General features: G+C 36.8%; 1 protein-coding gene across 1 annotated transcript in view; it reads right to left on the bottom strand.

Annotated features, from left to right (window-relative positions):
* CTNNA3 (catenin alpha 3) overlaps positions 1–13,442 on the bottom strand; it is a 509,885-nt gene that overhangs the window by 469,375 nt on the left and 27,068 nt on the right. Inside the window, exons 4-5 of the mRNA XM_040606308.1 lie at positions 13,231–13,397; positions 1,549–1,668 (exon numbers count right to left, since the gene is read on the bottom strand). Of these exons, the coding sequence (XP_040462242.1) occupies positions 1,549–1,668; positions 13,231–13,397 (287 nt within the window). The remainder of the gene's footprint in view (positions 1–1,548; positions 1,669–13,230; positions 13,398–13,442) is intronic.

Below are 13,442 nucleotides of genomic sequence, written 5' to 3'. Positions count from 1 at the left end.
TTCAGTTTGACAGTTTTTTAATAATTTCACCCTTTGTTTAGTTTATTTTCTTAATAGCATTTTTTAACAATTTAGAAAGATTCAAAGAACAGGAGATGGAACACCCTATCTTCTGTTCTGTGATTGAAAGCAGGAAGTGATTTTACACCTAACACACCTTTAGTACTTCCAAATGCAAAAGCTTCTGCCACCACAGTTAAATGCAAAGCAGGAACAGCACAGGGAGATATAAGCATGCCTGATATTAAACAAGGACAATGAGATTCTACAAATGGCTTGAAAGTGCATGGGAAGGGTAGTGAAGATCTGAAAACAGGAGAAAAGACAACCTGCTCAGGGTGAAATGAAGTATGTTATTGAAGAATATTCAGAGTCTGTTGAAGAACCAGATATATATCACTTGAAATAACAAGGAATTTTTCAAGGCTAAGAGTGAGAATTCAGACTAGAGAAAGCTACTCCAAATACAAGTGTGATGATAGCCTGAGAAGTAATTACAGAATTTACACTTCCCTGGCTCACGCTTTCCAAGCCCTTGCAGATGTGACATTTATTATGCTTGACATAATTATGAGATCAGATAACATAAACCCACAGTAGTTGCCAGTTAAAATATTGTCTTTTGGTTGCTGGCCACCCCATGTCAAAGGGCGTAAAGAGCTACACTATAGTGCTACCAGAATAACAGCTCCCACCACACTGAAACTCACCCAAACCAATTGCTCCCCGACCTCCCTGTCTCAAGAATCAAATATTCATGTGTCCAGATGCCACCTGTCCCTGAGCCCTTTCCTAATTTTAACTATCTAATCAATTACCTGATATAAACAACTTGTGGTCTGCCCCCAAGCAAATTAAGTGTTTGACAACACTGACACCAAGCGACAGAATTCAGAAAAATACAAACCAAAACTACCCCCACAGAAATGTTAGAGTATTTCATCAGTACACTCTGAAAGAGGCAGTCTTATTTTACCAAGAACACAAAAAAGAAGTGAAAACCTATTATAAGAGCTATTTTCACAGAATCCATGCATAAGTGACAGAAACTATGCCCAACATGTTAACAATTCAATTTAACTTTGATGTTGCAAGCACAAGTCAAAGACCATGTATACTTCAAAGTTTTACGCAATCTAGCCTCATAAATTCATTTCTAAAGAAGAAAAAATGAGTAGTTTGCATGAACAATCAATATCTGATGCCATTAACTTCTGTGGATTTAGTTTATTTTTCAAGTAAAAAAAAACAAATAGTGCTTTTATGCCCTAAATTAAAAACAAAAGAAATTTTTAGCTGTTAATGCAAAGGTTAATAGACTGCTAAGTCTCACTTACTTACTTTACCTATCCCTCTCTCTGTTGAGAAATCAAAACCCACACAGTCCAACATCATATGCATTAAATAAAATTGTCACTCCTCCTACTGGCTTAGGTGATGACATTACACAAAACATAAAACCCGACAGACAGAACAATAACTCTATCAAACATATTGGGTTTGCCACCCAGTATTCTATGTCTTCCTGCCAAGCTTCCATGTTCTTACCTGCTGACGTTTGTATGCTAAATAATCAAGATTTTCCAGATCTTTTCGAAACTTCTGGTAGGTTTTCTGTAGATCAGACTTACTGGATACATTTCTTAAAGATTCAAACGTTCTTTGAAACTGTGAAGGTAAAAACAAAAACAATCATTCACACAGTTGCTGTATGTTTCACTGTATTGGGATTTATTCTATGAATATACATCTTGAGTATAACCACCTTTTAGACATTCCTACAATTTTGTTTTGAAATCAATCCCAGAATTCAAAGCACAGTACATATGCCCTGTTTAGTTAAATTAATTCTTCTAACTTCATAGGTCAGACTTGCATCAGACAAAATGCTAGTAATCAACACAATCTCTAAAGGTTAGTTCTTTTTCTATATCATGTTACAGGATGGACTATATTCATATAGCTTTAAAATATTATTTATTTTCAACTAATAAAAGCCTATGCAACTTTATGCAGGCCATGAACTCATCATTCTATCAAGCATAACAGTAGATCTTATATATAACAGGGTACCCCTTATCAGGTTAATTTACTTAAAAATAATTTGCAAGACCAGATACTCACCTTGGGCAATGTGCTCACGTTCTGAATGAAAGCTGTGACACTGTTAATTAAACTCCATTACAGATCTTAATTTTGAATTTAAAATTTCTTTCATGCATACACTATTATTGAAAATAATACTGGTATTTTTCAAAGAGATGAACAATACCAATCCAGCTGTAGGGAAATATAATAGAAAGGCTAAGATTTGTGTGAAAGGAGAATGGGAGCTACAGCTTCATTGCTACCTTCAGGAAATCATGAACCTTCTCCTCTGGACTTTCACTATTTCCCCATCTGTAAATGTTCTTCACTTCACAAGCATGTGACAGCTGTAAAGCTGTAAGTAGTTCAGAAATATCTTGTTATCACAATGATTACCACAGGAAGCAAGTCTATAAACATTTATTTACACTGATATAATCAGGAAGAACTACACGTCTTCTAAATCCATCCAAAATACTGACTTAGTTTACTACAGTTGCAGGCCCTGTAGAAGTACCTACTGTAAGCTTGCATGTGATACTGATGTCCAAGGAATGATGCAAAAGACCAAAAGAAATTGATTGCTTTCCAGTCACATCTGTAAAATCAAGCCATTCAGTAGTAACTACAGCACACATTTCTCTGTATCTTTGCTAAAACTACAGACATTGAATTGGAAAAGCAAAACCTAGCAGTAGAAGAGGAAGAAAAACTCCACTCATCTTCAGTCTCTCTTTAAAAAGCTCACAACAGAACTGACACCTCGTGCTGACGTAGACTGCTCCACAGCATGACTCATTCTGTAGGCATCTGACTGAGATCAAGCCCAAGCTGTACATGGTGTTGAACAGCCACTGTTTCCTCTTGGGGGATAACAAACAGCTGCAGTGGATTTCAGCTGATGATTTACAATAGACAGATACATCCTGGAATTTTCAGGCAAGTTAGCACTTCTTGTTTGCCATGTTGCAGCTTTTATTTCAGTCTCACTGCTCTCATAACCAAGATGCAAGTTGAGGCAGTATTTATATCTATTTGTACTTTATCTTACTGTACCTCATTCAGCACCATTAACTGGAGTTAACTGGAGACTTTCTATTGCATTTGAAATGTTTGCTACCAAAAAAAATAAAAGAAAGCTTTCTCACTCACTCAAAGCATACTTCCCTGAATTCTGTAACAGCATGGGTGACAGAACATAAATGCCAAGGCAAAACCAAAAGACTCTCTATTCTTTTCTGTTTGATTTCATTATCTTTCACCTTTTGTAGGTTCTTTTGTTTTCAGATTTTATCTCTGGCCCAGAGTTGCTCTGAAAAGCCTTGAATTTACAATGCTTGCTTTCACCAGTTCTGTTAGATGGAAGCAATTTAATCACAACGTCTGCAAGCAAGACCCGAGTACAGTTTAAGCTGACCAAAAGCTATCCATATTACTACCTCTTTAGAAGAAGGGAGTAAGAAACTGCTCATAATATATCCGTACAAGTTCATCATACACCCTCAGCTCCAAACCATGACACACACTTCTCCAGAAATTACCCCAAAGCTGCTGCACCCTGTTATGGGGTTAAGTGATACCGAGAAAAGGTCTTCTCTTATGATTCCCAAACTCACTAAGTGGACATAAGGTACAGTCTTTTTTTGAGTTTGTTTACTTTTTTTTTTTTAGTCATAAACATGTTAAACTACAATACAGTTGTAGAATCATCATCCTCCTCTAAGTATGTCCTTGATTCCATAGCTTCAAACCTTCCTGTGGCAGGAACTCTACTAGCAAGCTCACTCACTTCCTTATATCCTGAAGCAACCCAAACATTAATAATGCATTTGGCTCTCTGGAAGGAGATCTAAGAACCAGCATATAAGGATGAGTAAATACAAACCAAATGTGTAACTATAAGGGTAATAAACTTCAATAAAATAGATGGGTAATGGCCAGGAAAAATTAATTCAAAAGTAAATAAAAACCAAATAAGCAATTTTAAGAAAACATACATATGCTCTTTTCACTACGATCAACAGGAAATCAGAAAAATGTGCATTAGACATACACGTGTTAAACTTAAAACCAAATCTGGATCATTCCATATCATTCGCTGTGTGAAACACCATTTTTGGGTGAATGGCAAGAAACCTCTCTCACTGACACTTTTACTGTCTAGAGGTAAAAAGAAATACCAGTACTGCAAAACTATTTTTCCCCCCCTCTTTCACCAATAACCAAATGTAAATAATCATAAGAGATACACCAGCTCCTTTTTGCCTGTCACTTTCCAAAGTACTCTGAACACAGTTTCTGGAAGTTACAATGTAGCATTCCTTTATTACTTTTGCACTCTGTGGCACTGCTGTGTAACTGCCTGAAATGATTCTTCCTCTGAGGAAAGCTGGACCACAAGTACAGAAGAAATACCAGTATTTCCACAATTTTGAAGAGTTTCTGTTTGTCCAGTTACAGCAGATAACTTCATAGCAAGGATACTGCATAGACAACTTTATAGCTTTTCAAAACACAAGAACTTTACATTAAAATATACACTACATTGCTGTCACAATTTAATAAAAAAAAAAAAAAAAAAAAAAAAAAAAAAAACCACCAAGATCAAGAACTGTAAAACTAGAGCCAAGGACCCTACACTACAACACACAAGGTGGATAACACACCAGATGCTATGTCCTGAACATGCACCATCAAGACATTGATGAATGAAGGTTGCATGCTTATCTGACTGGAAACCCGCACATGATGGATGTCTTAAATTAAGTGCAGCAACTCTCACAAACCCATCTTAGGTATCCTGAAGCAACAAATACTATCAAAACTTGAAAAGCGATGAAGATTCCCAAATGCAAATGGACTACAAGAGTGTTATTAATATGGCTTCTTCATAAGTATGATGCCCCTGATTAGTAAAGTCCTCCAATCTTCTCTCAGATAGTGATCATGGTATCTTGATCATGGATCAAGATACAGGTATACTTACTATCTAAGTAGTAAGTATAACTGTAAGCATCAGGACTAAATTTCCTATAGTCTCACAGCTTATTCAACGTAATGCCAAAGAAGAGATGTGAGCTCTGCAGGAAAGCTTTTTATAAGGGCTGAGAATCCCCTGGTGTCTTTGTAAGTTCCTGATGCTGCCTTTGGTTTTTTCTCCACTATCCATCTACCTATTTTCAGGAACCTTAGAACTTCTGCTCTTCTGTCGTATGAAATGGAAATGAGGCAAGGAGTTCAAAGAGAAGCAGCTGAGGCATAAACAGAGTGGTTGCATAACATTTCAACAGGAAATCATACTAAAATTTTTGTGCTGCTTAAGTTAAAATTTACTATGTTCAGTCTTCATTCAAATTATTTTATCCTATTAATAAAGACTTCAAAGTCTCTTCATGTTGTAGCTTAGTTCTGCATCTTTCTGCAAAAGGTTAGTATCACTGTTCACTGTTGCTTCCATGTTCAACTGTTGCTACCTTGTTCAGCTCTTGCAAGCAAACTGGTTCATAATATTAGTATCTGTGTAATAAGTAATGATATTAAAGGCAGTTGCTGTCTGATTTTTAAAGTTTAGTTTACTACATTTCGATAATGTAGCTTTGCAGCTGCACTTCATAGCATCCTTTATGGAATCCCGAAGAAAATAACTTCTGCACTAGACAAGTTTGAGCTTGTTTGGTTCAAAGTAGACAAAATTCTCTCTAATTTTAATGGGATTCCCTTGACAAGCCTGAGAACCTCAACATAGGCCATAAAAATTAATGGCTAATGTCAGCTAAACAGGAGGCCAGAGCACAAAAATATGAGATTATAAACATGCAAAGTACTTCATTGCTTACAATTCAGAGATGTGGGAGGAGACCATTACATGTGGAGTACAAACTCTTATTGCTGATAATAACCTTGCAATCTTCATATAAACAGAAAGATGTGTGGGAAGCAGCAGATACTGCTTCTTCAGTTTGTGAATTATGCTATTTGAAAAACCACATATCTTTAACGTCATTTGCCTGGGAGGCTAGCTAAGTTATAAGGGTGACAATCAAATGGCCTGCTGCACATCCTTTACTTAGTCTCCTTCTACATTCTTGATCCATATTTTGGGCCAATGCTGCAAAAAGTCAGTCTGTTATTCAAGAATGAGAACTGTCTCTTTTCTGGTTTTTCTAGAGTTGCATAAGTGAAAGAGTATTTGTCTTTCAGAATATCAATATTATTATCTTCTGCTGCTCAGGGCAGTGAAATAGCACTGAAATATTTTTTCCAGTTGTGAAATATTTCTTTTTATTTTCATATGGATTAACAGAAGTCAAATTAAGGACAAGAAGCCAATTTTATTTCCATTCTGACATAAGGAAGCCATTCATTAAAAAATACCTTTCTATTTTAATAACGTACTGCTTCTTTAGAAGACTATATTATATCAAACGTACTGTTTTACAACACCAGGAAGTAGAGTTGAAAAAAAAAAACATTCAAAAACCCTCTTAAATTCTAATTACTGAAACACATACTTATAAGAAAATAGCTGTTTTCCCAATATTTTGCTGTCATGGAATGGGCAACATGCCTCTTCAGAGAGGTTAACAGGGAGTAGGTCACACAGCTTTTTCCATTCAGAAAATATCAGATGATTTTGCTCTTATTTTAAGGTCTGAAGACGTGCATTTTGATAGTAAAGCAGATACTGCTTGGTCTGCATGCATTTCATCATGTCTGCCTCCAAAAGCAAGAGCAAGTTATAAAATAAGTTTCTCTAGAACAGAATGACCTGTGTGCATGCTTGAGATACAAGTAATTGTTGATCAGACAAGCCATTCTACATTACACTGACTTCATTGCTATGCTATCAATAAACAACTTGCCAAGAGAAACTGATTTTCCAAGGTTATTTTACCAGCCTAGAATTTACCTTCCAAGATTAGCACTCTATAGAAGGAAATTTCAGTGTCACTTCCATATTATCCTTTTATAAGCACTGTGCTTCAGTGTTAAGGGTTGCTGTGGAAGCAAAACACAGTAATAACTACTCAGAAGGAAACAATTTAGCAATGCTCTTTTTTCCTGAATAGGTTCAAAGAGACTACTGCAATGGAGTCCTAGTCACTGATTAGAGCGTGCAGGCATTACACAGTCCAAATAATAATTTAAAACAGGTGTCTGCTTTTCGGATATCCCCCCTTCCAGCTTTCCTAAAATAATTTTTAAACTTAATCACCAGACATAATACAGATTTCTCAAACTCAGTTGTACTTTTGGCAACTTCATGCATTCTGTGATAACTCCTATGCTACAAGCCACCTTTGTATCATAAATCTCCTCAAGCTTTATGCTTACAACTTACTTCATTTGGAATTTATCTCACAACTTTACAATTATTCATTTTTATGAAAAATTAGTATATATCTTTCATACTATGTATATTAAACCAAACTAGAAAAAGTCCATCTTAAAGAAAGTCTTACCCATTCAAAATAAGCCCTACTTCTTTCACTTTCCCTCCCCTTACATGTGGGTTGTGCAAAGAGTTTGTATAAAGCTTAGGATCAAGCGAGTCCAGATAAATCCGCTTTCATTGTTATCTTCTCTTGGTTTGTGTAACCTTCTACAACAATATGACATGTAGATGAGGGAAAGGCTGTGGATGTTGTCTACCTGGACCTTAGTAAAGCCTTTGACACCATCTCCCACAGCATTCTCCTGAGAAACTGGCTGCTCATGGCTTGGATGGGTGCACTCTGTGCTGAGTAAAAAGCTGGCTGGATGGCCAAGCCCAAAGAGTGGTGGTGAATGAAGTTACATCTGACTGGAGGCCAGTCACAAGCAGTGTTCCCCAAGGCTCAGTACTGGGGCCAGGCCTGTTTGGTATCTTTATTAATGATCTGGATGAGGGGGATCGAGTGCACCCTCAGTAAGTTTGCAGATGACACCAAGCTAGGTGACAGTAGTGTTGATGGGCTTAAGGATAGGAAGGCTGTAGAGAGGACAGGCTGGAGCAATGGGTCAAGGCCAATTGAATGATGTTCAGCAAGAAGTGCCTAGTCCTGCACTTGGGTCACAACAACCCCATGGAACACTACAGGCCTGGGGAAGAGCAGCTGGAAAGCTGCCCAGCAGAAAAGGACCTCAGGTGCTTGTTGACAGCCAGCTCAACATGAGCCAGCAGTGTGCCCAGGTGGCCAAGGCGGCCAACAGCATCCTGGCCTGTATCCAAAACAGTGTGGCCAGCAGGACAAGGGAAATGATTGTCTCCCTGTAACCAGCATTGGTAAGGCTGCACCTTCAATACTGAATACCCTCACTGAAGGAGGGACATAGAGGTGCTGGAGTGTGTCCAGAGAAAGGCAACAAAGCTGGTGAAGGGTCTGGAGCACAAGTCTGATGAGGAGCAGCTGAGGGAACTGGGGTTGTTTAGTCTGGAGAGAAAGAGGCTCAGGGTAGACTTTACTGGTCTCTACAGCTGCCTGAAAGGAGGTTGTAGGCAGGTGGGGGTCAGTCCCTTTTCCCAAGTAGCAAGCACTAGGATGAGAGGAAATGGCCTCAAGTTGCACCAGGGGAGGTTTAGGTTGGATATTAGGAACAACTTCTTCACTGAGAGGCTGGTCAAGCATTGGAACAGGCTGCCCAGGGAAGTGGTGGAATCGCCATCCCTGGAGGTATTTAAAGGACATGTAGATGTAGTGCTTAGGAACAGTTTAGTGGTGGACTTGGTAGTACTGATTTAATGGTTGTACTCAATGATCTTAAAGTTTTTTTCCAACCTAAATGATTCAATGATTCTGATCAGTTTCAGTTTCAGAACCTGGCTCTGTACCCCTGGGGTAGCCTACAAATTTTTTTTGCCCTTTTTCCGTTTTTTAATTTTTTACTGCATGATACCACAATACCAAAACCATCAGAAAGTAATGCAGGGAGCAAGTTAAATTCTAGTTTAAGCAGAGTTACACAAGTCATACCAAATACCTAAATCTGAAGTGTAGGTAAGCCTGAGATTACTTACCTCTCTTATTTTATGTAACTATACTGTTTTTCTCCTGCACTTTTAATGTTGATGAATACCCTGCAGGGAAGGGAGGAACAGACAGCACCATGCCCACAGGGTGCAAGTTCACAAGTTGCTTCTTATCTGTAGCCATTCTCTTTTTTTTTTTCTGGTAAGAGTTTTAAATAACTCTAAGCAAGCATTTTATAAAGATCATGCTGTCTGAGGAGTTCATGAAAAATATGAAGACTTAAACAGTAAATCTACAAGCATGACAAGAAGGGAAAAAAGGCAGATAAAACATGTTGGCTCAGCATGATCTGAAATAGATTAGAGAAAGACAGACTGCCAATGTGCTTTGAATGAAATTCTCAGAACTTGTTACCTTCTTGCCGTTCTCTTCTGATCAATAAATTCGAGCAATTCCATTAGTCTGTTAAATTCACTTAAATAATACCGAGCATTACTAACCATAAGGAATGAGGCTGGTAATACAGCTCTGAATCAGAGTGCGGTGCATGAGATAGCCCTTTGCCTGACTACATTTTTCACAACTCAGCTTTTTGATTAGAGACTTCAAACTCTAAAATCAGTACAGAAACTCAGATACAGACAGCTATTTATTTAAACTCTTCCTTGTTTAAAAAAAAATTAAGTTGTTTAAAGAAGCAAAACCTTTCTTATTCTTATCAATATGATGTACTTTATTTTCTCAGTCAACTCTAAGATGAGCTTGTTGTTTGCACTGCACCACCATACTCTTACAAGGCTGTAAATTCCACAAATGGCTAGAAATGTACTGTACCAGAATACAATCAGTCACTGAGAATTTTTACTGGCTTACACGCATTATTTGATACACACTTTGCTGGGTAAGGATTCTATAGAATCCATAAAACAACCAAAATTCTCTACACTTTATCAGTGAAATTTCAAAAAAGCTAATCTCATGTTCACAAAGGTATGGGTTTGGACATTTGGAGAGAAATTCCTACCAGGTTTATCAAAATCTTCCAAAAAGACTAACCTGTTATTTCTAGCTTAAAAGTTGCATTTCAATATTTTGGAGACAACAATATTCTATATTTTCAGCATTATACTCTGTTTTATGTAAAAAATTTATTACATAGAAGTCAAAATCAGTCCAAAGTCTAAGTAAAATGTACAGAAAATAATAGTCTTATAGACTACATAATCTGGAAGGAGGTAAGCGAGGTTCATCTTTTTTCCTAGGTATACTTAGAATGGCAGATGTGACAGGTAACACTAGATGAGGCTTTATATGACAGCTAGTCACATTGTCATTATTTTCTTTCTATTTTTATTCACAGATTACAGAGGAAATTAAAGTTTAATGATCCAGACTGCATTCTGTCAGTAGAAGTATGGTTTTAAATGTTTTGAATGTCAATGTTGGAATTAACCAGCTTTACTGAGTGAGCCAGACGAAAAACTTTCAACATTCTTTGATAAAGGGATTTGTAAAAAAAAAAAAAGAGATACATAACTAGATAACTGCCCATGAAATACTTATATATTGAATAAGATCTGATTAATACTCTGCAGAGTTCTTTGATGATGCTGGACCACTTCCATTTTATACATACAAACAAAAAAATCTTTTTCGGTTAGAATTTTCATTCCATTTATTCTACTATTACACTACTTTATATATATATATATATATAATTTTGGCTTAGTCCTTTAAATTTCTTCATTTTATTCTATGAGAATTATAGAGCTCAGAGTTAAGGAAATAAAGGGCAATGAAATTTCTTGTCTCTTAAATGATTAATAACAGCTGTAATATCCGTGTCTTTGTGAAGAAGAGGATAATATGGTAGAAGTATTATAATTTTAGAATAAGTTCAAAGAAAAACGGCTAATGACTTTTCAAGAGAGTTGATTTTCAAGTCATATGAACAGGCAAACATTGAGAATATTAAAGCTGATACAGCAAAGACAAGGTCTACTTTCTATACTGCAGCCACTGTGTGAATATAATGTCTTTTTGTTGGAGCAAGTCCACATTGAAAGAAACCTGAATTCCTAAGGGAGTTTTAAAGTATGATAATTAAAGTTAAGGACTTTGAAAAGAGCAAAGTTGAAACTCATTGAAATATTTAATTGCATTTAAATCTGGCTCAGTTAGGCATGACCAAAGTTGTTATAAACTCAAGGATGTTCAGCAGCATATGCTGAAATTGGTCTATCTTCTAAGTCAATTTTCTAATTCGATGTCAACATAAAAAGACACCATTACAGCTAATAACACTGTTGGCCAGTTCAACAGCCAGGGCAGAGACTAAATAAATATGGAAAATGTCCCACCTTCCTCTTAGGACTAGGATGAGTCTTTTTATAGAGGCATGTTGGAGAGTGTTATGCCACTCTAATTTATTCTAAGAATTAATTGATAATTCAGTTCTCACTCCTATTAAGAGGACTAAATTAAAGTATGGAAGAAGAAGAAAACCTGATTGCACATTTTGCAGTTTTGGAGTTTTTCCTGAATGATACTTTGCATTCTTTTATAATTTTCAGTTACTGTTTGTTTTCATTTTCAAATAGAAATCATGAAGTGAATTACATGGTTGTTTAGAAATACTGAAATTCTAGGAAAAAAGTACCTAATTTTAGTTCTCTCATGTAAAATGTATTGAAAGCATTTTAGAAGGGTGCATCTAGGATTATGAAAATACATACCTAAACATGTATTAGGCTACAAATGAAAAATATAATTTAAGAAATCTGTCCACAAATAGTATGAGATACAGCTTTTACAGCTGACAAACTTCCTACATAACATAACAACACAGAGGCTTCTGCAAGTCAGTGTTCATTTAGTCTGTACTGCATTTCCAACACTGCATGTTTCAAAACCACATTGAAACCCACACAACATTATGATGAAATACTGTTCCTACTCCAACTGGGAACTAGATTTTCATTCCCCTGTCCTCACGAAAATGAACTTGCTTCAAAACAGTTCCCTTTAAGTCAATGGGTCTTGTTGTGGCATTATTTAGAGGTGTCACTGATTATTCACCTCTGCCCTGAAACATTAAAAAGTCAATAGAACTCTGAATTTTTATCAGTCTGTCACACATTACTGAAGATGTTAGGGGGAAAAATAAGGAAACACAACCAGACCAGCTCCTTACTCTTCCCAACAAAGACACACACCAGACTGAATGGAGTAAGGAGCCAGAGAAGAAACTCAGTAAACACATTTTTGTGGTCAGACACATGATGCTGGCAAGATTAAAATCATGTTGTTCAAAAAAGGCTGCTCACAAGGGACACCATGGCTGACATTAAAGGAACTTGCATTTATGTACACAGGAAAGTATTTTTATATTGAACAATAGAAGTGCGGGCATTTTGCCTAATTCAGAAATAGTGGCACAACCACACATTAGTTGTACATGAGAATAGAAGAATTAAGCCATCCCTCCTGTATAAAGACAGGTGGAAAAAAAGATGACCCAAAACACAGCACTATTATGATAAGCACTTTGGTAACACATTATTCCCCTGAGTGAAAAAATTAAGTGAGTTTTAGAGACTAGTTTCTACTGCACAATGTTTAAAGCTTTGTCAGCACTAGGACTTTCCAGTCTTCTGTCTGCAGTGTACAAATATATAGCTGGAGCTGTACACTTGCCAGAGGCCTCTCTCACACACCTTCTCCCTCTCCTTCTAGCTGATCTTTCTCACAAACTTGAATACAGAGATAGACCCTTACCTACTCAGTTCTTTCCCTCCACAAATACCCACATAAATTTCCAGCTTTAAGATTCTCTGCAAATCAATTATTCCCTACTACTGCCATAAACATCAAGGAGGTTTCATGCATAAAAAGCTATAAAACAATTCAAGTAAGAAAAATCAGGAAATAAGAAATAAAAGGAAGTTAAAATGTAACTGTACAGATAACCACCTCCTTCTCCAGATCAAACATGTTGAGCTAAAAGTAGAAGACTATTTTTTGGTACATTCTACAAATCTCACCTAGAATCTACCGTTTTACCAATTGCCAAGGTGTTATGTGCATGAGATCTGCAATTCCCAAATAAAAGATAAATTTTCAATGCAGAAAGAATCACCAGCAGACACTTCCCTGGCTAAAGGGAGTCTGAGTTAAGTCAAATTCTACTCACCACAGTTAAATGTTCCAGTAAGAATGCCACATCAACCATATCTGCCAGAATTAGAAGCCTTGTGACAGCTGTAAGCAGAGATCGTGCTGCTTGGACAACAGCCTGCCTCTTAGGCAGATAGCAGGGATCACTGGTAAATGCCTCTGCTGATACCTTTAAGGCTTGACCTGCAAAATGAAGACATAAATTCCCTTAGGCTATATTGCAACAAC

Source organism: Falco naumanni, chromosome 9 (assembly GCF_017639655.2).
Source record: "Falco naumanni isolate bFalNau1 chromosome 9, bFalNau1.pat, whole genome shotgun sequence".
NCBI lineage: Eukaryota > Metazoa > Chordata > Aves > Falconiformes > Falconidae > Falco > Falco naumanni.
This window is presented reverse-complemented; position numbering and strand designations above follow the sequence as displayed.